Genomic DNA, 22,763 nt, shown 5'->3' on the forward strand with positions numbered 1-22,763 from the left:
TCATGCTATTTCATTCATATTTATATTTAATAAAGAAAACCATTAAGAAATGTAAAGATTAACTAGATGGTGTAAAAGTTTCATTTTAGATGCTATGACCAGTGTTAATCATTTTCTATGTTGAACTACACACTGTTTCACTGATAGCAAAGCCCATAACTGCTCAGCAGAAATTATATATATATATATATATATATTAAGGCTGTCAAAATTAACACACATTCATTTTAGTGGCACTACTTTTGATAACACAAGATTAATGCATCACATGTATCTGTTTAACCATTTTTGTTAAAAAATATAAATTAATAAATATAAAATATGCTAAATTAAATCCACAAACGCAAAACACATTTATTTGCTATTAAGAATTTTAAGTTTCAATTTAAGGTACATTTAAAACAGATATAAATGTGTGATTAAGTTGTGATTAATCGTAAGTTAGCTCATGATAATCATGCAATTAATCATGATTAAATATTTGAATCTATTGACAGCCCATAGATAGATAGATAGATAGATAGATAGCAGTGACAGACCCCAGATTTGAACTCACACTCCTCCAAATAGTCCAACAACTAAACCACTGAACTACCATCTATTATACTGTAGATACACTAACATTTGTGAGGCTCAATGTAGAACAAAAATTTCATTCCAAAAATAAGCTTATGTTCTACACCAGAGAGTCTGTTTCCTTTCCATATCTTACACTTTCATTTAGCCATTAATCAAATCATTCATTAAAAATAGAATAGAATATAATGAATATTTTTCACCAAGCTGCTTGGCAATTTCCCTGTAGCCCTTTCCAGCCTTGTGGAGGTGTACAATTTTGTCTCTAGTGTCCTTGGACAGCGCTTTGGTCTTGGCCATGTTAGTAGTTGGATTCTTACTGATTGTATGGGGTGAACAGGTGTCTTTATGCAGCTAACGACCTCAAACAGGTGCATCTAATTTAGGATAATAAATGTAGTGGAGGTGGACATTTTAAAGGCAGACTAACAGGTCTTTGAGGGTCAGAATTCTAGCTGATAGACAGGTGTTCAAATACTTATTTGCAGCTGTATATAAATAGTTTAAAAATCATATATTGTGATTTCTGGATTTTTTTTTTTTTTTTAGATTATGTCTTTCACAGTGGACATGCACCTATGATGACAATTTCAGACCCCTCCATGATTTCTAAGTGGGAGAACTTGCAAAATAGCAGGGTGTTCAAATACTTATTTTCCTCACTGTATATATATATATATATATATATATATACAATCTTTTAGTTTTTGTTCCATCAGTGTGATTGAATATTATATTAATACTCTTATTAATACATACTCTGCAATCGATATCAGTTTATTTGTAAATATCTGGTGTCCAACAAATACAAGCGGAACTGTGACAAAACTGAGCTTTGGTTTGCTGACAAAATAGAATGAACATCATGTCCTTTAATCCCCCTTACCTTTCTCACAGCTACAAAACAATTAAAGCCTTGCTTCTAATAATATTACTAATCCCTAATTACGAGACAAGCTTAGCTCACGGCCACATAAGAAGTGACGGGACAATTAATTGCCACTTAGCAGGAGAGGACATTAATTTGTGTCCCTTTATAAACCCTTATACTAATAGAAACAAGTGTCTTGCAAGAATCCTAGATGGGAATGAAATACTAACATTTTATACTCTAACAACTACAAATTTGTTGTCATACTGTTATGTTTTCTTTTCATCTCGCGCTACTGGTATGACAGTACAATTCTAAAAATTAAAGTAGTTTTACTAAACATCTAGGAACTCTGTACCATTCATGTCTAAAATATAGTCACACTAATAAGGTGTTGCACATAATGATTATGGGAGGAAAACTCAGCAGTAGAGCAACACTTTATACATAAAAACATGTAAAAAATAAAAAATATATATAAATGTGTAATTGTCCTTATGCTATTTGCTTAATAAACAGATTATATTACTATTTGCCAACCTTTTTAAACACTGGACTAGCTGTAACTTATAGTAGCCTGTTGCCAAAAACTTTATTTTTTGCAACCACATCCTTCACATAAACCTGTGTGTTTGTACATACTGACAGCAGGTTAGAATAACTACAGTATATGGTATTTTGATTTGAAATTGTGAGAGATGTAGCAATTGATTATACTGCCATCTAATGGCATTTTCACACAATTACATATTGCTGCAGTCGTTCTTTCCTACTGTGCAAACTGTAGGTCGTCTTTTCCACTTATTTTCTATCTTCCTTATTAATCAAAGAAATGTGAGATTTTATAATAACCTTGTATTTTGTTGTGATTTTTTTTATAGCAAATCTGGGATGCTGAGAAGCTGTTTTCATTTCTACCAGCACTTATAAGCTGACAATAATGTACCAGTTGAACCATTTTGGCCTGTGTTTTTGGAGATGGTAGCTGGACAGACATTGCTGGACATCTACGTGAATCAGACCTTGTTATTAACATATTGTTATTGTTATTGTTATAATGTTACTAATACACCCTCACATTTCAGCAAACGTTTTATTATATTTGCTCAAAGGACAATATTATAGAAATGAAACTTGTATATGTATTTTAGAGCAGTCAGTGTGCAGCTTGTATAGCAGTACAGATTTGCTCTCTTCTAAAAATAACTCAACATAGAACCATTATTGTCAAAATAACTGCCATAAAAAGTGAGTACACCCTAAGTGAGCATGCCAAAACTTTGTCTAAGGTGTCAATATTTTGTGTGAGCACCATTGTTATCTGGCACTGCCCTAATCCTTCTGGGCATGGAATTCACCAGAGCTGTACAGGTTGTTGCTGGTCCTTTTCTACTCCTCAATAATGACATCACGGAGCTGCTGTATCTTACACACACATGACGCTTCTCCACCTTACGCTTGAGGATGCCCCACGGGTGCTCAATATAAAAAAAGGAAAAAAAGGAAAACAACAAGGGAGACATCATGTTCTGTTTCAGGATGTCACAGTACATGTTTGGGTCCATGTTTCTATCAATGAACTGCAGCTCCCCAGTACCAGCAGCACTCATGCAGCACCGTGCTTGACTCAAGGCAAAATACAATTTTCTTGGTCTTTTCTTCTTCTCCTTATCAGGGTGTAGTAGTGAACAAGTCAGTTTCTGCAACTGGCACGAAGCACGAGGACTCAACGCCTTTGATCGACCCCTGTGAGACCTGTTCCGAGTAGAACCCGTCTTATAAAACCTCTGTATGACTCTGTAAGACCCTGGCCACTGTAATGTAACTCAGTTTCAGAGTGTTACCGATCTTCCTATAGCCTCGGCCATCTTTGTGGAGAGCAGCAGTTCTAATTCTCAAAAGTTGAACATCCGGTGGTCAGAATGAGAGAATTGTATTTAAAGCACCAAATTTTAACTGCACTAATAAAAGATACACAAATTTGTATTGTCTTGTCAAGCAGACAAAAACATGAAAATGATGAATAAAATGTGTGGCCTTGCATGGTTACATGATGTACAGCTGTTATCACGTTACTTACTTTTGTTGCCAGCTATTTTGACAATAATGGCTGTATGTTTATTAGTTTCAGTGGACGGTAAATCTATACTGCAATACAAGCTGCACACTGACTAAAATAAATCAAGTAATAAAGTTTCATTTCTTTAGTATTGTCCCTTAAGAAGATATACTAAAATGGTTGCTGAAATGTGAAGGGTGTACTCACTCTTTATATATATAGACTGATATTCTGCTCTGGTTGTGGTTCTGGTTTTGATGTGAAATAAAAAGGTGTGAAATTGTCTGCAAATTATCTGCTGAAAATAGTGCATGTGAACACTACTATCAGCTGTTTTGACTATAATTACTACACTCACCAAACAATTCTGTACCTCATTGTTTATTTTTATACACTAAGAGTAAGTTGAATAATACCTGTGAAATGTTTTACACTAGATTACACCTTTTACAAAGATTTATATTTTATGGGCATGGTAAAACTTTCAATAAATGAATTATCCCCAACATCTTAGTACAAATCCATTTGCCCAAAACCCCCAATAGCACTCAAGTGCTAGACCTGAAAGCCAACCCTCAACCCTCACACCATTTTCACATTGTACACTAAAATCCACAGCCACGTTTTACCTTTAGCACTACACGTTGCATTGTGGCACAGGTCACTGAACTTACCTGCATTTAGCTGTTCCTCTACATTCCTTTCAGGACAACAAACTTTGCACTAGAAAGCAAATACAAAGCTAAACTTTAATGTTCTTGCCATTTTATCTTTTATTTATCTTCAGTTGATCTGTAATATGAGATCTCCTTGTATGCTGGTGATGGTTGCTTTTTTAGCAACATTTTCTCTCTGTGATTTCTAAAATTACTGTAACCCAGCCATTAGGGAGGAACCCAGCCATTAGGGAGGCACAAGCCAGTGCATTCTTAGTGCCGGTCCCAAGCCCGGGTAAATGGGGAGGGTTGCGTTAGGAAGGGCATCCAGCGTAAAACACGTGCCAAATCAAATATGCGGATCACAAATGAGAATTTCATACCGGATCGGTCGAGGCCCGGGTTAACAACGACCGCCACAGGTATCGTTAGCCGACAGGGTACCGGTGGAAATTGGGCTACTGTTGGCCGAAGGAGGAGAAGGAGAGGAGGAAGACGTCTACAGAGACGACAGGGAAAGGAGCAGTGTAGGAGAGTGGAGTTTCGGGTTGGTACTTTAAATGTTGGTACTATGACGGGTAAAGGGAGAGAGGTAGCTGATATGATGGAGAGGAGAAAGGTAGATATGTTGTGTGTTCAGGAGACCAAGTGGAAAGGGAGTAAGGCCAGGAACATTGGAGGTGGGTTTAAACTGTTTTATCATGGTGTGGATGGAAAGAGAAATGGTGTAGGGGTGATTCTGAAGGAAGAGTACAGTAAGAGTGTAGTGGAGGTGAAGAGAGTTTCTGATAGGGTGATGATCGTGAAGGTGGAAGTTGAAGGGATGATGATAAATGTCATCAGTGCCTATGCTCCACAAGTTGGCTGTGAGATGGAGGAGAAGGAAAGATTCTGGAGTGAATTAGATGAAGTGGTAGATGGTGTACCTAGGAAAGAACGGTTAGTGATTGGGGCGGACTTTAATGGGCATGTGGGTGAAGGGAACAGAGGTGATGAGGAGGTGATGGGTAGGTATGGTTTTAAGGAGAGGAATGTGGAAGGGCAGATGGTGGTAGATTTTGCTAAAAGGATGGAAATGGCAGTGGTGAACACTTATTTTAAAAAGAAGGAGGATCATAGGGTGACGATAAGAGTGGAGGAAGGTGCACACAGGTGGACTATGTGCTATGCAGGAGATGCAACCTGAAGGAGATTGGCGACTGTAAGGTGTTGGCAGGGGACAGTGTAGCTAGACAGCATAGGATGGTGGTCTGTAGGATGGTTTTGGAGGCGAGGATGAAGAGGAGGAGAGTGAGGACTGAAAGAAGAATAAGATGGTGGAAACTGAAGGAGGAAGAGTGTAGTGTGAGGTTCAGGGAAGAGGTCAGAGAGAGGCTCAGTGGTGTTAAGGAGGTGTTGGATGATTGGGCAACTACTGCAGGAGTGATGAGGAGGCAGCTAGAAAAGTACTTGGTGTGACATCTGGAAATAGAAAGGAAGACAAGGAGACGTGGTGGTGGAATGAGGAAGTGCAGGAGAGCATAAGGAGAAAGAGGTTGGCAAAACAGAAGTGGGATAGACAGAGTGATGAGAAAAGTAGGCAGGAGTACAAGGAGATGCGGCAGCAGGTTAAGAGGATGTGGCGAAAGCCAAGGAAAAGGCATATGAGGAGCTGTATGAGAGGTTGGACACTAAGGAAGGAGAAAAGGATTTGTACCGATTGGCCAGGCAGAGGGACCGAGCTGGAAAGGATGTACTGCAAGTTAGAGCAGTAAAGGATGGAGAGGAAATGTGTTGACTAGTGAGGAGAGTGTGTTGAGAAGGTGGAGGGAGTATTTTGAGCAGCTGATGAATGAGGAAAATCAGAGAGAGAAGGTTGGATGATGTGGAGATGGTGAAGCAGGATGTAGATAAGATTAGTAAGGAGGAAGTGAGAGCAGCGATTAAGAGGATGAAGAGTGGAAAGTCGGTTGGACCAGATGACATACCGGTGGAAGCGTGGAGATGTTTAGGAGAGATGGCAGTGGGGTTTTGACCAGATTGTTTAACAGGATTTTGGAAGGTGAGAAGATGCCTGAGGAATGGAGAAAGAGTGTGCTGGTACCGATCTTTAAGCATAAAGGAGATGTGCAGACCTGCAGTAACTACAGGGGTATTAAGTTGATCAGTCACACCATGAAGTTATGGGAAAGAGTAGTGGAAGCCAGGCTGAGAGAAGAGGTGACCATCTGTGAGCAACAGTATGGTTTCATGCCGAGGAAGAGCACCACAGATGCCATATTTGCTTTGAGAATGTTGATGGAGAAGTATAGAGAAGGACAGAAGGAATTGCATTGTGTATTTGTGGATTTAGAGAAGGCGACGACAGGGTGCCAAGAGAGGAGTTGTGGTACTGTATGAGGAAGTCAGGTGTGTCGGAGAAGTATGTAAGGGTGGTGCAGGACATGTATGAGGACAGTGTGACGGCAGTGAAGTGTGCAGTAGGTACGACAGACTGGTTTAGAGTGAAGGTTGGACTGCATCAAGGATCGGCCCTGAGCCCTTTCCTGTTTGCAGTGGTGATGGACAGGTTGACGGACGAGGTCAGACAGGAGTCTCCTGGACTATGATGTTTGCGGATGATATTGTGATTTGTTGTGAGAGTAGGGAGCAGGTTGAGAAGAGCCTGGAGAGGTGGAGATATGCACTGGAGAGAAGGGGAATGAAACTCAGTAGGAGTAAGACAGAGTACATGTGTGAATGAGAGGGAGGGCAGTGGAGTGGTGCGGTTGCAGGAGAAGAGCTTCAGAAGGTGGAGGAATTCAGGTACCTGGGTTCAACAGTGCAAAGTAATGGAGAGTGTGTTAGAGAAGTGAAGAAAAGAGTGCAGGCAGGGTGGAGTGGGTGGAGAAGAGTGACAGGAGTGATTTGTGATAGTAGGGTATCTGCAAAATTGAAAGGGAAAGTTTATAGGACTGTGGTGAGACCTGCGATGTTGTATGGTTTAGAGACAGTGGCATTGAGTAAAAGACAGGAGGTGGAGCTGGAGGTAGCAGAGCTAAAGATGTTGAGGTTTTCGTTGGGAGTGACGAGGATGGATAAGATTAGAAATGAGTTTATTAGAGGGACAGCGCATGTAGGATGTTTTGGTGACAAGGTGAGGGAGGCGAGATTGAGATGGTTTGGTCATGTGCAGAGGAGGGACATAAATTATATTGGTAGAAGAATGCTGAGGAAAGAGCCACCAGGTAGGAGGAAAAGAGGAAGGCCAAAAAGGAGGTTCATGGATGTGGTGAGGGAAGACATGCAGGTAGTTGGTGTAAAAGAGGCAGATGTAGAGGACAGGGTGGTGTGGAGACGGATGATCCGCTGTGGCGACCCCTAATGGGAGCAGCCGAAAGAAGAAGAAGAAGATTTCTAAAATTACTGTATATGTGGCTGTGTTTGTTACGAATCCTAAAAGGGCAGTAATGTAGCAATATAAAGGCAACACATCAAAAACCCCAAGAGGAAGTGCAATACATACAAGCTACCCATTTTAGATGGACACTGACAATCAACTGCAGAAATTATACACAACCTCAAGAATGACAGTGTCTACATATCTCTCTCTAAAGACTTAAAAAATAACCCTGGATATTTTAGTCCAGTTGCAACATTAACTAAAAATAAGACACAACAGAAGTAAATGCAGTGTGTTTAGAAAGCATTTAAATGCCCTCCTTTTTTTCTCCCACATTTTGTAATGTTGCAGCCTATTGTTTTCTTTCTCTTAAAATCTTTGCACATTTCATACCCTATAATAACATGGCTATTTTAGGCACATTCATGTTCCTTTTGTTTATATGAACAAATTATGTAAAAGTCAAAAACACACAACAATTAGACAGTGAATGACTGGAAGAAAGTTCTGTAAACAGATGCGTCCCAATTTGACATTTTTCGCTCTAACAGAAGAATTTATATAATGCAGAACAGAAACGAAAATGTTAGCAGACTGCCTCACACCCACAGCCAAATGTGGAGGTGGCAGCATAATTGTTTGGGGTTGTCCTAGAGCAAGGAATGTTGGAGACTTATTATTGTTATGCTGAAAGGTATACTGAACCAACATGCAATTCTACCTGGTCTGCAAATAATTTGAACCACATTCAGCATACAACAAGATCATAACCCAAAGGATATGTTGAAGCTCTGTATGTGTTATTTATAGAGCAAACAGTCATCTGCAGTGTTATTTATCATGAAATGGCCTGCCCAATCACCACACCTAAATCTTATTGAACTGCTTTGGGATAAACTGGATCACAAGGTCAGAAAGAAATTTTGGCAAGTTTGACAAGAGGCCTGATGTTTAACATCTGTACATTTTTATATTTGTTTGGTCAAAGTAAATCTTCATACTGATAGATTAAATAGTTGCATAAAAAAATGGATCATATTTCAGATGTTTCTGCACACCTACCTGTGGAGATATTCAACTGACTGATCATGATCTGTAAAGGTATGCACCTGTCTATTTAAGGTGTAACAGGTAATAAAACATGAGTAAAAAAGTCAACCATGAGGTCAAACTGGATGCAGAGCTCATAAACAGGATTGTGGCAGGGCACAGGTCTGAGGAAGGACACAAAAAACATTTCTGCTGCATTCAAGTACTCAGTGCCAAGTACTCAGAGGCTACAATAATTGTTAATTGGGAGAAGTTTTGCACAACCCAGACTTCTTGAGCTGGCTGCCTGGCTAAACTAAACTAAACTAAACTAAAGATATATATATATATATATATATATATATATATATATATATATATATATATATATATATTGCATCTGTCACTGAGGAAAAGCTCTTCTCTTTTTTGGATGTCCCAGAATGTCCATAAATATACATTGCTAAGGCTGTTTTAGATTTTAGTTCTTCTCCAAAATTACCAGCTAGTCTTTTGTTATTTTATGGAAAGCGTAGCCAGTATATGAGAACATTTAAGAAACAATAATGACATTAGCCTTGTGGCTGAATATTAAAATGTCACTGATACAATGCGCTTTGTGGTTTTTCTTGGGTTTTGTGGTTTCTTTCCCAGTCTTAAAAAACACGTGCTGTTTACCGCATTTCCAAATTGTACATAGTGTGTGAATGTGTGTGTGTGTGTGTGTGTGTGTTTTCCGTTGGATAGGTTCCACACTCTCCTACGACCTTGTGTAGGACTTGATTCCATTAACAGGTTATTGTGAAAATTCCCACAGTGATCTTTTAATTTATCAGGACATGGTGGGTTGGAGTTTGTATAATATCCAGAAGATGAACTGGATAATCTTTAGATCATTTGAATAATGACTGTTTGTTTTATATACTAGTTGAAGTGGCAAGCAGACGTGTGGAAAAATAAAGCGAGCATACTCTAATAGCCACAGAGTGAAATCAGGGCAGAGGTGAGGCCAGTGCGTTCAACCCCCCCTCGCTCCTGCCCCTCTTTCTTTTCCTCCCTCCCTCCTTCTTCATTCCTTCCTTCGTGCCGTGACGTTTCACTCGGCACGTGACGTCACCAACCGGCTCTTTGACTCGGAAGCTGCAGTGCTCGAACGCAACGCGTGAGGAAGAGAAGAAATGACCGACGGCGACCTCAAATTCACGTCCTAGAAACGGAAAGGAAAGGCCGTTTTCCGTCTTCTGAGTCACGGCCCCACCGAGTCAAATCCTCCACTCGCTTTTGACAAGCCAAAGGCTTTCATTACGGTTCACCTCTTTCCGCGCCGTCGAAGGTCCACGGCTTTTTAAATTTTATTTCAGGTCTTCCAGCGTTCAAGGGTCGCTTCTTGCTCCCAGTATGGAGAATGCGCAGACACCCGAGCAGAACGGGGCACCTACACACTACACCAACGGTCTGCTGAACGGCTTTCACTCGAGCCAGGCGAGTCCGAGCGGAGGTGCTGTTAGTGTCGGTATCGGAGAAGGTGGAGGAAGCGATGATTGTGGCCCGAACTGTAGCGGTGGCCATAATGGTTTTGAAAATTTCCACCATCTTCTTCACCATCAGGATGTCGCGCACAACAACGGCTCTCCTGCCAAACGCTGCCGTCTCCGCAGGAGGATGGACTCGGGGAGAAAACACCGACCCCGTAAGTCACTTCTCCCTGCACGACACAGGTCGTTAGTCCGGCATTTTTAGTGCCACTTCCTTCAACAAAGACGGCGCATAATATGACACACAATACTATGGACTGGTTTGTGTTAACCTGTAAAGTAATTCCCATGTATAACCCGAACCGTCGAGCTCCTAAAAACATTTCACAAAAATATATAAATAAAACTCTTATAATGCACGTTTATTTTTTATTTTCAATTATTTCTGTTTTCTGGACCCATCTAACACTGCCTTCTTGAATTCCCATTGAAGACCTCAGAGTATGTATTGTTTATATATTATAACGTCTTGTATAATATATATTTTTGTCAAGTGCAATCCACAATTATGACAAACCACCAGATAAAAATAAAAACAATTATTGAAGTCTGTTATAGACGTCAATAACGGAATAGAAGTCTAACCAGGCAGTTACAGTGACATTTCAGGATTTGTGGATGATTATCAGACTGAATTGTTCACAGAAAATGGCCCTGAGTCCATTGTATTGTGAAATCATGTAAACGGTGCGGCGTGCGCATTTGATTGGCCGCCACAGATTCAGGAGATGTGACAAAAACGCGAACGCGTTGATTGACGCGGCTTCACAGCCAATTAGAAGCGAAGAAGATAAAAGGGGCGGGGAGATCGGTCAACATATTTATTATGAAGATTCAGGATTTTACCTGATCACACAAGCCATGTAACATGTATCTTTTACTTCAGCTGCGTGTGTGTGTGTGTGTGTGTGTGTGTGTGTTTTTTTGGTGCATTTTTTTTTACCTGTAGTGTGCTTTGGTCTCTCTAAACCTCATTGAGGGCATAAACACCTTTCACCTACATGTGCTTTTGTCTGTCATGTCTTTTCATTTATTGGACTTTAAGGCTCTTTTGTCAACTCAAAAGGACTTTGATAATAGGGCTCAGAAATAGCAGATGAATTGGTGCACCCAATAGACCTCATTGGAGGATCTCAGCTCCAGGGTGATTTCTGTTGCAATAAAATGCAAGTATTTCTTTGCAGCGCATACACGTGCTGTCAATCAAAATTTCTACAATCTTTAAAAAAAAAACAGCGAAACTCTGAATAAAGATATGCATTCCTCCTCAAAATGGGATATGAACTGGTCTATAGTATTTCTGCAGTCTTGCTTTATTTCTGTAGCACTAGGGTTCTGGAGAAACGTCTCATTTCCCTGTGTAATGCGTCAGCTGGGTATGGTTAAAAGACAATAAAAGCTTCTTGATTTCTCTTTTTTTTTTCTAAATTGTAATCGATGGTGCGTCACACCTCATGTTATAGTCTTAACGTTTCATGAATTTCTACCAGGTATGTTCTGCTGTGTACTGGCAGAGTACTGATGCTCCAGGAAAATCGCCATCTCAATTGCAACTTCCAAACATTTTCTCATCATGCCTTGTGATTTTAGTATGTCTACTAAATGAGCATAGACGTTTCTTAAATATTTAGTCAGAAGAAATTGACAGTTTGAGTTAATATCACTATTACAACTTTAACCTGTTAAAATCTAATGATGTTCCACCCTAATAAGCATTTCATTATCAAGATAAATTATATTCATTTGTTTTCATGTCCTAATTTATTTCTTACAATATTGACGAACTGGCAGGTAAAGCATATACGTATTTCCGATATGAAAACTTGCTGTTTCTAATCATTCTAATGATGTTTTTTCAGCTTTCCCATGGTTTGGCATGGATATTGGAGGCACCCTGGTGAAGCTGGTCTACTTCGAACCGAAGGACATAACAGCCGAAGAGGAGCAAGAGGAAGTGGAGAGCCTAAAGAGCATCCGGCGATACCTAACCTCGAACGTAGCCTATGGCAACGCGGGCATCCGTGATGTGCACCTGGAGCTAAAGAACCTGATCATGTGTGGCCGCAAAGGCAACCTGCACTTCATCCGCTTTCCCACACACGACATGCATAGTTTCATCCAGATGGGTCGTGACAAGAACTTTTCAAGCCTACACACCACGCTTTGTGCTACCGGTGGAGGAGCATACAAGTTTGAGGAGGATTTCAGGACGGTTAGTGTTAACAATGCTTTTTAAATAAGACTGATTTTCCTGGATCTGATATCTTTGTGATAACTTTACTATGGAAATTATTCAAGTTTTAAATGGCTAAAACTGAATTAAAAATTATATTTGTTGTACATACTTCTACCAAAACTCAAACCGGTCCTCACAGGTTTGCATAGTTCGTCTGGGACATGGAGCAGGCACTATTGTTAAAAGCTTGGATGCTGCTCATATTACTTCACACACATTAAAGATTCTGTTACCCATTATGAACCATAACATTGTGTGCAGTGTATTTTAGAAAAAGATTCCTGATTACCATGCATGATAAAGCAATCTCTCACCGTGGCCGTGTGTATTTTTAGGTGGCGAATCTGGAGCTGCAGAAGCTGGACGAGTTGGACTGTCTGATCCAGGGCCTGCTCTACGTCGACTCGGTCGGCTTTAATGGCCACTCAGAGTGCTACTTTTTCCAAAACCCTTCTGATCCTGAAAACTGTGTCAAGCAGCCATGTAGCCTTGACAATCCCTTTCCCATGTTGCTGGTAAACATTGGCTCAGGGGTCAGCATCCTGGCAGTTTACTCCAAAGACAATTACAAACGGGTCACAGGCACCAGGTAAATAAGGGCAATTGATCTTTTAATCTATCCACCCATGTATTATATACATGTGTGTATGTGCTGATAATATACAATAAAATAAGATTGATTTTTTTATTAATTATTAATCGAGTATTCTACTAATTATTCAATCGAGTAATCGGATGCGAAGTACTTTTTCTTTATTGAAGAGCAGTACTAAATATACAAGATGAAAATAAGACGGGTCTTTTAAAATGAAAAAGTTATTTGTTTTTTTTTAGAAACATTTAATTGCATACAAGAATATCTGTGAAAACTTTTTATACAGCAAAATGCAAATACAAATATGAATAAAAAAAAAATCATAAATAAAAAAAATATAAAAAACAATTTCAAATTACTCAAAAACAAGGTAAACGCACTGTAAGCACTGTTCTGTCATTTTCTTTGGACTAAATCTTCTCCTCGGCCTTCGCTGTTTTCTCCCTGTTTCCAGAGTGTTTCAGAGTTTAGCAGATGGTGTGTCAGTAATAATGGTCTGTGGGGAAACGCAGTGCTCCGTGTGTAGTTAAATAATTCAAATTACTTGAGTTACTTAAGTAATCGTTTCAGCCCTAATATATATGTAACGGTACACAAAATTCACGGTTCAGTGCGTACTTCAGGTTTTTAAGTCACAGTTCGGTTCAATTTTAGAAATGCCATACAAAATTGCTTGTCGTTTTTTATTAACACGGTTTATTGTTATTAATGTTTGTAATCAACATTTGAACAGTAGAACAGAACATTTTTAATAAAATGCCTGCTTGGTTAAATAATATATCTAAAATATTTTAGAATGTTTTATAAAAATAAAATGGGATAAATCAAATTAATGCAATATACTTTTTTTTATTCTATTGATTAAATTGAGTAATCAATTAAATCAGCACAAATTAAATGTATAAAAAATTGTAATAAATGGAAAAATGTAATTGAATATTTTACATTTTGTTAGACCCCATTTGGGTAATACAGATGTGTATATAAGTGTGTGTGCGCGTTTGTGTGTGTTTTACATTTAATATAAAATTTTCTAAAGATATGATCTACTTAGCTGTTCTACATATTTTAGCATACTTTGACAAATATCTTTATTCATTCACTCCCTCGATATGTGGAATTGTCAGGATTTTCTACTTTTAAGAGAAATTTCTAAAGCTGGACATAAAACGCTAAAGAATCCAAAGCGCTGGCCACTTAATGTCACTTAACTCTGATTTGAACTATATTAAATTATCAGCACATATAAAGGATTGCATTCGATACTCATGTATACCACACCGAAAGCCCTGTTCTGAAAAATTTCAGTGCGAATAAGAGTACACCCCTGATATCTGGTCTGTATCATGTCTAAGAATTTGGTAAATACAACCTCCGATTAAAAAACATATGGCATATTACACTTAATTCGTTTTACAAAAATAAAGTCAAAATGTAGAAACCTTTTGTGAAAAACCTTATAAATCAATAATTTACTACATTTAGCAGCTGTAACTTGAATTCATTGTGTTTTGATTGACTTCATCAGTCTCTCACATCATTGTGGAGGAAATTTTTGGCTCATTCTTCTTTACAATGCTGCCTCAGTTCATTAAGGTATGGGGCATTTGTTAATACACAGCTCTTTTCAGTTCTTGCTACAGCATTTCATTTGGGTTGAGGTCGAGAATTTAATTAGGCTGTTGCAACACCTTCTTCTGATTCTGATGCATTCTGTTGTTATTCAGCCGTTCTGTTGTAGATTTGCTGGTGTGCTTGGAATCCTTTGTCCTGTGGTAGGATCCAATTCTGGCTGTTGAACAGATGGCCTTACATTTGACTCTAGAATACTTTTGTATACAAAGTTCATGGCTTGCAAGTTCATGGCCTGCTCAATGCCTGCAGGATGCCCAGCTCCTGTGGCTGAAAAACAAGCCTGATAATCACCTCTCCACCACTGTGCTTGGCATTTGGTGTGAGGTGTTTGTGCTGATATGCTGCGATTTTTTTGACGAACATTGTGCTGTGCATTATGACCAAATTTCCACTTTGGTCTCATTGCCCATATGACATTGTGCCAGAGGTTGGGGTTTGTTCAGATGCAATTTTGCAAACCTGGTTGCCATGTTCTTTTTAGAGATAAAAGATTTTCTCCTGTCAACCCTTTCCAAACTATATTTTTTCAATCTTGTTTGATGAGATTTAAATTGTTTGGAAATGGCCTTATAACCGTTCCCAGATTGATGGGCAGCAGCAATTGCTTCTCTAAATTCATTATACGGTAATCCCCCATTTATCGCGGTGGTTACGTTCCAAAACCGCCTGCAATTAACGAAAAACCGCGATTAACGGACGCACCCCAAAATGCTATTTTATGTATACAGAACTGTACACTCTAGCAAGCTACCGAGTTGCCTAGTTAGCCTCCAATTTATTTCTTCTAAACTTAAGAAAGAGTAAAAATGAGTGGGGGAGCTAGACTAAGTAAAAAAGCCAAAAATTAATTTTATAAGTAGCTCGCATGCTGAAAAAGCATGTGCACCCCTGATCTAGACCAATATAAAACTGCTAAAACATGGGCTTTTATTTAGGTGGTCACACTGGATGATGATCAGTAGTAAGATTGTACTTCGTTTCCATGCAAAGTTTTTCCGTTTTGGCCTGATTTTTGTCAAATAAAAAAAAAAAAAAAAAAAAAAAGAAATAAGAACACAGTGTAATGTGTTGTTCATCTGGGCTTGTATTTACCTAATTTTAAGATCTATTAAAGACTAAAGATTATTATTCTGTCCTGATAATGAAAAACCATAGAATTCAGAGGGTGTTATTTATTTATGTATATTGCTTGTTTGTGGGATTAAGCGGTTTCATATAAACTTGTGAGAATGTATTTAGGAATGAACGATTGGGGCAGACTGTAATGGGCATTTAGGTGAAGGGAACAGAGGTGATGGCTATAAGGAGAGGGTATGGCTATAATGAGAGGAATGTGGAAGGGCAGATGGTGGTAGATTTTGCTACAACAATGGAAATGACTGAGCTGGGAAGGATGTGCTGCCAGTTAGAGCAATAAAGGATGGAGATGGAAATGTGTTGACTAGTGAGGAGAGTGTGTTGAGAAGATGGAGGGAGTATTTTAAGCAGCTGATGAATGAGGAAAATAAAGAGAGAGAAGGTTGGATGATGTGGAGTTGGTGAAGCAGGATGTAGATAGGATTAGTAAGGAGGAAGTGAGAGCAACGATTAAGAGGATGAAGAGTGGAAAGTCGGTTAGTCCAGATGACATACCAGTAGAAGCATGGAGAAGTTTAACCAGATTGTTCAACGAAATTTTGGAAGGTGAGAGGATGCCTGAGGAATGGAGAAGGAGTGTGCTGGTACCGTTTTTTAAGAATAAGGGAGATGTGCAGACCTGCAGTAATTGGTCAAACTGGAGTCTCCATGGACTATGATGTTTGTGGATGATATTGTGATTTGTGGTGAGAGTAGGGAGCAGGTTGAGAAGAGCCTGGAGGGGTGGAGGTACACGCTGGAGAGAAGGGGAATGAAAGTCAGTAGGAGTAAGACAGAGTACATGTGTGAATGAGAGGGAGGGCAGTGGAGTGGTGCAGTTGCAGGGAGAAGAGCTGGAGAAGGTGAAGGAGTTTAGGTACCTGGGGTCAACAGTGCAAAGTAATGGAGAGTGTTTTAGAGAAGTGAAGAAAAGAGTGCAGGCAGGTGAAGTGGGTGAAGAAAAGTGACAGAAGTGATTTGTGATAGAAGAGTGTCTGTGAGAGTGAAAGGGAAAGTTTATCTGTCAGTCATCACATTATCTGTATATGTTGCACACACTATTGCTTCTATATACTATTGCTTCTATATACTGTGCAAAGTTTTATAGTAACCTCTCTCATCATAACTGGCACACAATACTGTCATTTGCACTACCATGCACTCCCACACTTTATGTACATTACTGGTCTGTATCCCTATTTATTACCCACACTGTCTATACTGTCTCATATTGTCTGTATTGTCTTGTATAGTCTGTTTTTGTCTTGTCGTGTCTGTTTTGTCTTGTACTGTTTGTCTTGTATAGGTTTTTATTTATGTCTGTACTTTTCAGAGTAACAAACAGCTGGAACCAAATTCCTTGTGTGTGTCAACACACTTGGTCAATAAACCTGATTCTGATTCTGATTCTAATATAGGACTGTGGTGAGACCTGCGATGTTGTATGGTTTAGAGACAGTGGCATTGAGTAAAAGACAGGAGGTGGAGCTGGAGGTAGCAGAGCGGAAGATGTTGAGGTTTTTGTTGGAAGTGACGAGGATGGACAGGATTAGAAACGGGTTTATTAGAGGGACAGCGCATGTAGGACGTTTTGGAGACAAAGTGAGAGAAGCCCGATTGAGATGGTTTGGACATGTGCAGAGGAGGGACATGGGGTATATCGGCAAGAGAATGCTGAGGATGGAGCTGCCAGGCAGGAAGGAGGAAGATCAAGGAGGAGGTTTATGGGTGTGTTAAGAGAAGACATGCAGGTAGTTGGTTTGAAAGAGGCATTAGGGGTCGCTACCCGCTGTAGCGACCCCTAATGGGAGCAGCTGAAAGAAGACGATATAAACATTTGATTTGCTATGCAGCCAGCATTACTGTTAGCCATTACAGTAACTTATTATCTTTTTGGTTGAATAGATGTATAAAGTTACTGGAAAATAATGTTTATATAATGCGTTTTCTGCATTGTGACAATAATATATAACTTGTGTTTTTATAGTTTGGGAGGTGGAACATTTCTAGGCTTGTGCTGCCTGCTAACTGGCTGCGAGACGTTCGAGGAAGCTTTAGAAATGGCGACAAAAGGGGATAGTACAAACGTTGACAAGCTGGTAAAGGACATTTACGGTGGTGATTACGAGCGCTTTGGTCTTCAAGGCTCTGCTGTGGCATCCAGGTAACAAATGATCTTTTTCATTCATTCCATCAGGCTTTACAGCGATATACAGCTTTGCCTTTATAGAATCCATGGATCTTAATGAAAGAGCTTTTCTTCTGTCTTTTAGTTTTGGCCATATGATGAGTAAAGAGAGGCGTGATAGCATCAGCAAAGAAGACTTAGCCAGAGCTACTCTCGTCACCATAACAAACAACATCGGTTCCATTGCCCGCATGTGTGCTGTGAATGAGGTTTGACTTTTGTGTGTGCATATACATAAATACGTATCTTAACATGGCTATAAACAGTTATATTCATTTTAGTAAATTGTTATTTGTCACCTATATTTTGAATTATGTAAATAATAATAATAATGATGTATAATTATATGTAGTAGTTAATAATAATCTTTATTAAATGCTTATAAAACACTGAAACACTGCAAATTCCCACCCATACTAACCCAAAAGAAAGCATGCTGAGCCTGTCAGAGGCTGCTGCTGTTTGCTTTGAGCTTCTTTACAGTGTTGCCTTGTGGCATGGAGATCAAGCAGCATTGTACAGGGCTATCAAAGCAAACGGAACAACACGTTTCCACATTGCCACTGTCCTTACTGTTTGTTTCTTAGAAAATGGTGGACATAATGTAGCTTTAAAATAAATAATTTTATTGGTTTATTGTTTAGGTTTAAAGGAAGGGATCTGCAATGGAGATATGATAGACCTTATTGTTAGAACAGTAGGGGCTTAAGAGGATCATTTAATAAAACTTGATGCATTTACTGTTTTAGGTTTTTTTTATGGTTGTGTCAGGTTTTTTGCCATTTGTCAATGCTACCTGCACCACAGAACTTTATTTACTTGTTTAGCAAACACGTTTTTTTTTCTCTTATGTAATTCATACAAGCAGTTTCTGAATTATACAGGAGGTTCCAGCAGGGGGCGTTGTGAGGTTGTGATTTAACACGACATTGTATACAGTTAGGCCCTTGGGGATTTAGTTATTTTAAGACAAATAGACATAGACAGGCTTTTATTATGCTTTTTTTTTTTTTTTGTAATGCAAATGTAGAGCTTATTTAACATTTAACATATAGGCCTACATTCTACAGGTTATAGCTTACAAAATGAAAGAGAAATAAACGGTAATCTCTATATGTAGTAAGATTATTTAGACCGAACTAGATATTTCTCTTTAAATAAGGGGTATGCCTTGTGTTGCTGAAATAAGACTGACAAGGATATAAAATAATTATTTTAGACAATAATCTTAAAATAAATGTTTTGGGGTCACATTGTATTTTAAATGAGTAGCCAGACTTTCACAGTGTGGTTTTCTTAACTTTTTTTGTTTGTTTGTAGAAAATTGAAAGGGTTGTATTTGTTGGGAATTTCCTGCGAATCAACACAGTTTCTACAAAGCTGCTAGCTTACGCCATGGACTTTTGGTCAAAAGGACAGTTGAAAGCCTTGTTTTTGGAACATGAAGTAAGTAACGTATTGAGAATAAGATTTAAATTCATATCCGATTTAGAGAAACAAATATTTTTTGCTTGTTTTGAGCTTCTGCTGAATGAATTGTGTGTTGCTCATTTGACAAAGGTTGTGGTAAACGTGCTAACAGATTATTTTCCTGTGTGTAGGGGTATTTTGGGGCTGTTGGTGCCTTCTTGGAGCTACTAAAGATGACTGATGACCTCTGAGGCATTGAATCTTGAACATTCTAACCAGAAGCTGCTGTGAGATGTCAAAGAAAGCCTATTTCTGATACTTGGAAAAGCCAAGTCAGCTATCTAAGATTATGCCTTTATACTTCCCTGTTTGAAAGCATAATGCAAGCCTGATCTAGATACCTGTATTGGATTTGAAGAGTATTGTGTATATTTGCCACTAAGGAACGGTACCGTCTGCTGTAAGATGAAAACAATAAGATGGTTCTCGATAGACAATGCCCCATAAGCTAAAATCTGATGATTGTTAGACTGGTTTTGCGCACTTCAGCTAAATCTTTGTTGTGTTGTATGTTTTAAATATCTGGCGTAGAACATGACTTAATATAAGAAATAGATTCAAAGTAATCTACAGCTTTTTCCCCTCCTAGTTGCCCTAAGTCATGGTACCATTGTATTATAGTCTTCTTTGCCTTGTTCTCAATTCTTCAGTGTGATTTTGGGTAAATCTTTCGTTTTAACGGTCCAATAAGTACGATTTTACCATGATCACATAATGGTAGATTATGTAAAAGGTTATTACATAATGTGGATATCACTGAATTGTTATGAGGATGGATTTTAGTCCGTAGTAACAAGAAGTGGTTTATGTTCTGGGCATTTCACTCCCTTTTTCTCTTTATACCGGCCACACTGGAGTTACCACCAGTTCACATGTTGCAAAACAGAAAAACAAGGACATGTGAGCAACCATAATTAATAGCTAGTCAGTAATATGCAATGTACAAAGCTGATAATTCCCTGATTAAGATGTGAGCATTACTATGCACACCTCAGTAAACACTAAACACTGTGGTCCATTATGAGTCTACACAGGAGCTCTAGGCCTGATTGCCAAAGCAAAAACTATATTAATTATTGGACTTTCATATTTGTGTTTAAAAATTTGTACAGTTTAAATCGGTTCAGAATCCCCATAGGGCTTCATAGCAGTATTAGCCAAATCAAATGTGTAGGCCTATGTCATTTTTGAGATTTCTTAACCTGAAAATTTAGATAACACATTTTGGGACCAAGATTTTTAGTGTTCACTAATCATCAGCTTTTTTTTATTATTATTATTATTTGTTAAATGAGTAGAGCACTGATTCATTCAACTGTAACAGTATGCTGTAGTTTTATCCCCTGGTCTGAATAATGAACCGATCGCAGAATGACTACTCCACTCACTTGACCATAATTCTTTTTACCCTTGAGGTGTACTTACACTGTATTTGATGTACGAGATTTTTTTGTTTGTTTGTTTCTATTTAAACCATATTTTTGCAAATTGAATCTGTTTAGTGCTAGTCATATTTGTGGCATTATATGATGGTATGATAGTTTCACTTAAAATGCCAGATCGAGCCTCTAAAAATGTCTCCTGCCTTTTTCCCCGCCTTGCAAACTAATGCCTTCATCGACCGCTCCGTACATTTCTCATCGACATTCAGTATCATTCTTTTAAAGAAGCCCAGCATAATGTACCTTTAACATGAACATGCACCTTTGAATAGCCTTCGCCAAAGCTCCATCCAGCAGAGAGTAATGCTCAGTTTGGCTGAATGCTGACTGAAATCCTCCAGAATGTGAAACATATATAACATGTTTATATGACAATTGTTGAAGGAGATTTCTTGTTGTTTGGTGGGATTGGAGCTGAAGCTGTTTGAGCAGAAATAGAACTGGTATGCTCTTGGGTTGGGACCTTGTTGAAAAGATAGTTCATGAAAATCTAGATTTTCTGGAAAATCCAGTCACTGTCAAGGGTTTATAAATGCAAAATCTTCTGATGGGATGGTTCTTTTCTCTTGTATTTTTATTTGCAAAGAATTTGGCAAGTGTTTAGTGTATGCAGAATATCATCAATGCCATTCTGCTGTCCAAATTTATAGTATTTATGGCAAATATATACAGAGTGTTAAGCTAAGCATGGTAAATGAAGTTAAACACTTAATATTTTCGTCACCATAAATCACCAGCTGTCAACAGCCCATGCATACATTTTACATCTATTTATAATGCCTCATACTCAGTAGCTTATTTGTAGTTAAAGGCACATGTACATTTTAAGCAAACATTGCAAATGCCAATGGGAACCGAGCGTTTCCTTTTATCGTGAAGAGATTTGAACACGTGATGCTGGAGTTCATTCAGTTTTTCTTTTACACATTTTTCAACTTCATCCACCCATTACCTCTCTTCTTAGCCCTCAGAATTGCCTTATGCTGTTGGTCGCCATTTTGACCTTTGAGAATCTGTGTATGCACGATGGCAATCCAACACTACACTTTTCCATTTCAATCAAGTGTTACGGGGTGCCTTTTACTAACCGAGACCAGATTTATATCTGTGCATTTTCCTTCTTCACCGTTGTACAATGTCATTGTAAATTGTTAATGTTCAGTTGGTCTGTTCATGTTGTTGTTGTTGTTGTTGTTTTTTTGTTTTGTTTTTTTAATTCAGTAAATTAAATCCATATGTTAGTACACACTGTTCTAAGCTCTGAGGCACTGCAAAAACTGAAACTACACCCAAGAAGAATGATATGTATACAAAGCAGTGTAAGACAAGTTGAGGCACTACGGTCTCTCCCATTAATGTTGAATATGTGCTTTGTAACAGGCTTTGTCTGTCAGCGTAATGCATGAAAATTAGGGCTTAGCATATTCTCCTCCAGCATGTTTTGTTTCTTTTGTTTTTTTTTTATTTTTGTTAACACCAGCCTGTTTAATCATACTTATTGCATTATCAAAAGGAGTTTAAAACCTTAAAAGAGTTGACGTGACTGAGTAATAAAATCCTTTCAGAATCTGGTCATATCTATAGTAATGGTAATAGACCACTTTTTATTTTCTTTCAGTAATGAGTATGACATGCCTGAATGTGTACTACAGTATGCCTGGTCTCGGCTGTATGGCACATACCTTGTCTGTAAAAAGGCAGTATATTACCGTGTGTGTAATGTTGCCCTTCAGTGTTGTCACTCTGATCTGGCAGTGTGTGTGGACTGTGTTTACATGTTCTAGAGGGGGCCAGGACTTATTTATGCCCCATGTGGAATGAACAGCTAATTCCAACCTATTCTCAAAAGAATTCATGTTCTCACAAATCTCTTTTGATATTGTTTTCCCTATTTGTTCTGAAAACTTTTTCTTGTCAACAAACCTTGTGAATACTTATTAAATGTGATTAATGCGTGAAAAGTTATTTGGCTTGTTCTCTTGTGTCTGTGTGTG

The 22,763-nt window shown here is 38.5% G+C and overlaps 1 protein-coding gene across 1 annotated transcript; it reads left to right on the forward strand.

Moving 5' to 3' along the window:
- Window positions 1–9,640: 9,640 nt before the first annotated feature.
- On the forward strand, window positions 9,641–22,734 carry pank1b (pantothenate kinase 1b). The gene is made up of 7 exons (XM_046854296.1): window positions 9,641–10,242; window positions 11,947–12,299; window positions 12,659–12,912; window positions 17,657–17,833; window positions 17,943–18,066; window positions 19,178–19,303; window positions 19,459–22,734. The coding sequence occupies exons 1-7, from the start codon at window positions 9,951–9,953 to the stop codon at window positions 19,516–19,518; spliced, it is 1,386 nt and encodes a 461-aa protein (XP_046710252.1). The 5' UTR covers window positions 9,641–9,950; the 3' UTR covers window positions 19,519–22,734.
- Window positions 22,735–22,763: the final 29 nt, after the last annotated feature.

Source organism: Silurus meridionalis, chromosome 7, assembly GCF_014805685.1.
Source record: "Silurus meridionalis isolate SWU-2019-XX chromosome 7, ASM1480568v1, whole genome shotgun sequence".
Classification (NCBI taxonomy): Eukaryota; Metazoa; Chordata; class Actinopteri; order Siluriformes; family Siluridae; genus Silurus; species Silurus meridionalis.

What these genes read in the sequence shown, in the direction of transcription:
- pank1b (XM_046854296.1), top strand. Translation starts at nt 9,951, where the DNA reads ATGGAGAATGCGCAGACACCCGAGCAGAACGGGGCACCTACACACTAC. An exon ending in AAACGGGTCACAGGCACCAG is followed by an intron (nt 12,913 to 17,656) that starts GTAAATAAGGGC and finishes GTGTTTTTATAG; the next exon opens with TTTGGGAGGTGGAACATTTC. An exon ending in GGCTCTGCTGTGGCATCCAG is followed by an intron (nt 17,834 to 17,942) that starts GTAACAAATGAT and finishes TCTGTCTTTTAG; the next exon opens with TTTTGGCCATATGATGAGTA.